General features: G+C 35.1%; 1 protein-coding gene across 1 annotated transcript in view; it reads right to left on the reverse strand.

Moving 5' to 3' along the window:
• The window catches only part of Psn (presenilin), an 11,705-nt gene that overhangs the window by 7,812 nt on the left and 1,393 nt on the right, over positions 1–2,500 (reverse strand). The window contains exons 2-4 of the mRNA XM_043007159.2: positions 1,735–1,932; positions 984–1,162; positions 476–617 (exon numbers count right to left, since the gene is read on the reverse strand). Of these exons, the coding sequence (XP_042863093.1) occupies positions 476–617; positions 984–1,162; positions 1,735–1,932 (519 nt within the window). The remainder of the gene's footprint in view (positions 1–475; positions 618–983; positions 1,163–1,734; positions 1,933–2,500) is intronic.

Below are 2,500 nucleotides of genomic sequence, written 5' to 3' on the forward strand. Positions count from 1 at the left end.
TAATAATAATAACAATAATAATAATAATAATAGTAATAATAATAGTAATAATGATAATGATAATGATATTGATAATAACAAAAATAGCAATATCAACATTATCATTACTGACAACTTCTTTGAACTTTACACATAGAAACAAGAAATGTTCAAATCTTTCCATTATCTAGCAGATAATCTGAAATTATCCCTTGCTAATCAGATAATCCCTTTCACATATAAAACACCCATATCAATAAATCATGTATGACTTTAGACACTCTCTTCTAAAGAAATTAAACCTTATTAAAACTTATTCATAGTATTCTTCTACAATAGACACATATAATAAAATATATAGTAATAATGAAAATTATCAAATTTGAAGTATTTTCCCTAAAAATTAAAAAAAATAAGGCAACAAATAAACTCATTAAAATGAAACCCAATGACAAGAAACTCCCCATGTCCCTTTAAAAGACACTCATCCTCTCACCTTGTAGCATCTTTTCTTGTATAAGATGATAAGGAGGACTGTTAAGACCACAACAACACCTAAGAGAATCAGTGCGTTTCTCACAGCATCAAAGAACCGGTCTCCAAAACTGGGTGACGTTTCGTGGAATGGGGTGTAGAGTCTGAAATCAAAAGAATTAAAAATAGCTGTTAGACAGTTCACAGACGGAGTTAATCGGAATTCATAAAAAATATATATAATATAATGATAATAATAATAATCCTTAAAACCCCATGGACCTATCTGTATGTATTGTGACTTTAAAACATAAGGCAACTCAAAGACATGCACTGTTCCATTTGTAACTGTAATCCCGTGCCTGTAGATTTTTCTCCCAATGTATTTTCATCAACTGAACTTGTCCTTCCAAATAATAAAATCTCAGAATCTTCAATAAACAGGATATAAATAGAACACAAAAGCGGACAGACAGCTTGCGCAATCCACAACAACCAGCCTCTGCTCAGCCAGCACACAAAATACTCACAAATATATTCCTTTCTGGGTGTAAAATCTGACTGAAGATACTGTGGCCACAACAACCAGCATACACAGGGACACTGGGATGAACAACTTGATGACATGCTGTGCACCATACTTCAACTCTTCTTCCTCTTCTTCAATCTCTTCCCACTCACCTTGGGGCTGCATCATCCGTCTTGCATCCTAAACGTTGGAAAAGGTATATTTATATAAATAAATAAATATATATATATAAATTGTTGATTATTACTTGAACTACAATTGTTTACAATGTATGTGTACATATGTTGAGACACACATGCTCACAGATAAAAACACTTTCATGTTTGTGTTCGGTGTTTTTTTTTGTTTTGATTTGTTTTTTGTTTTGTGTGTGTGTGTGTGTGTGTGTGTGTGTGTGTGTGTGTGTGTGTGTGTGTGTGTGTGTGTGTGTGTGTGTGTGTGTGTGTGTATGTGTATGTGTATGTGTATGTGTATGTGTATGTGTATGTGTATGTGTATGTGTATGTGTATGTGAATGTGAATGTGAATGTGAATGTGAATGTGAATGTGAGTGAGAGTGAGAGTGAGAGTGAGAGTGAGAGTGAGAGTGAGAGTGAGAGTGAGAGTGAGAGTGAGAGTGAGAGTGTGAGTGTGAGTGTGAGTGTGAGTGTGAGTGTGTGAATGTGAATGTGAATGTGAATGTGAATGTGAATGTGCGTGTGTGCATGTGAATAAACACATACTTACCAAACTAAAAACAAATGATGACATACCTGTACATTTCCTCTTGTACTAGCTGAAACATGGCCATCTCTACTCTCCGAGTCCCCACGAGCACCGGCATTGCCACCCCCACCTCCACCTCCTCCTCCACCTCTGGGGTGTCTTCTCACTACACCCTGAGTTGTTGGGTCCCGTGCATGGCTGTTGTTGTATGCACTTTCAGTATCAAGTGCACCTGCCCTTCCACTCTGGAAATTTCAGGAAATCATTCATCATATCATATTGCTAAAACAATATATGCTAACATGGAACAATCCTATTTTAGTACCTGATAGTTGTTAAAAATACTGTTATTCTTAAGTTGTTTACGTATCTTACAGAAACAACGAATAATCCAATTCAATGCATTCATCAAAAATAAACATGAAAAGGAAGTAATATCAAGATACTGTCCTGCATGGCAAGAGTTAATTTTTTCTTTAAATTTGATGGCAAGATAACAAAGGCAAATTTCCCACACAACTTTCACAGGCCTCTATTTCAAGCTGCCAGGAACAATAAGAAGCTTAATCAAATTTTCCTTTCCAGATCAGAGCATTTCCCAAAATTACACTGTCTAATAAAATAAAATAAAACATCAAGCAAATAACCCGCAAGGAAATTTGCCATGATAACAATTAATATTCACAAGACAAGCAAACAAAATTGAGGTTGAGATATAATGTAAACCTAGCATGCTAACTTCCCTATCATCTCATTTGGCATTCATCTAAGAAGTCCAAAAATGCCATAAGTCCATAAATGCCATCCAGGATT

Source organism: Penaeus japonicus, unplaced genomic scaffold (assembly GCF_977035675.1).
Source record: "Penaeus japonicus unplaced genomic scaffold, GWHDUDI00000001_assembly GWHDUDI00000007, whole genome shotgun sequence".
Classification (NCBI taxonomy): domain Eukaryota; kingdom Metazoa; phylum Arthropoda; class Malacostraca; order Decapoda; family Penaeidae; genus Penaeus; species Penaeus japonicus.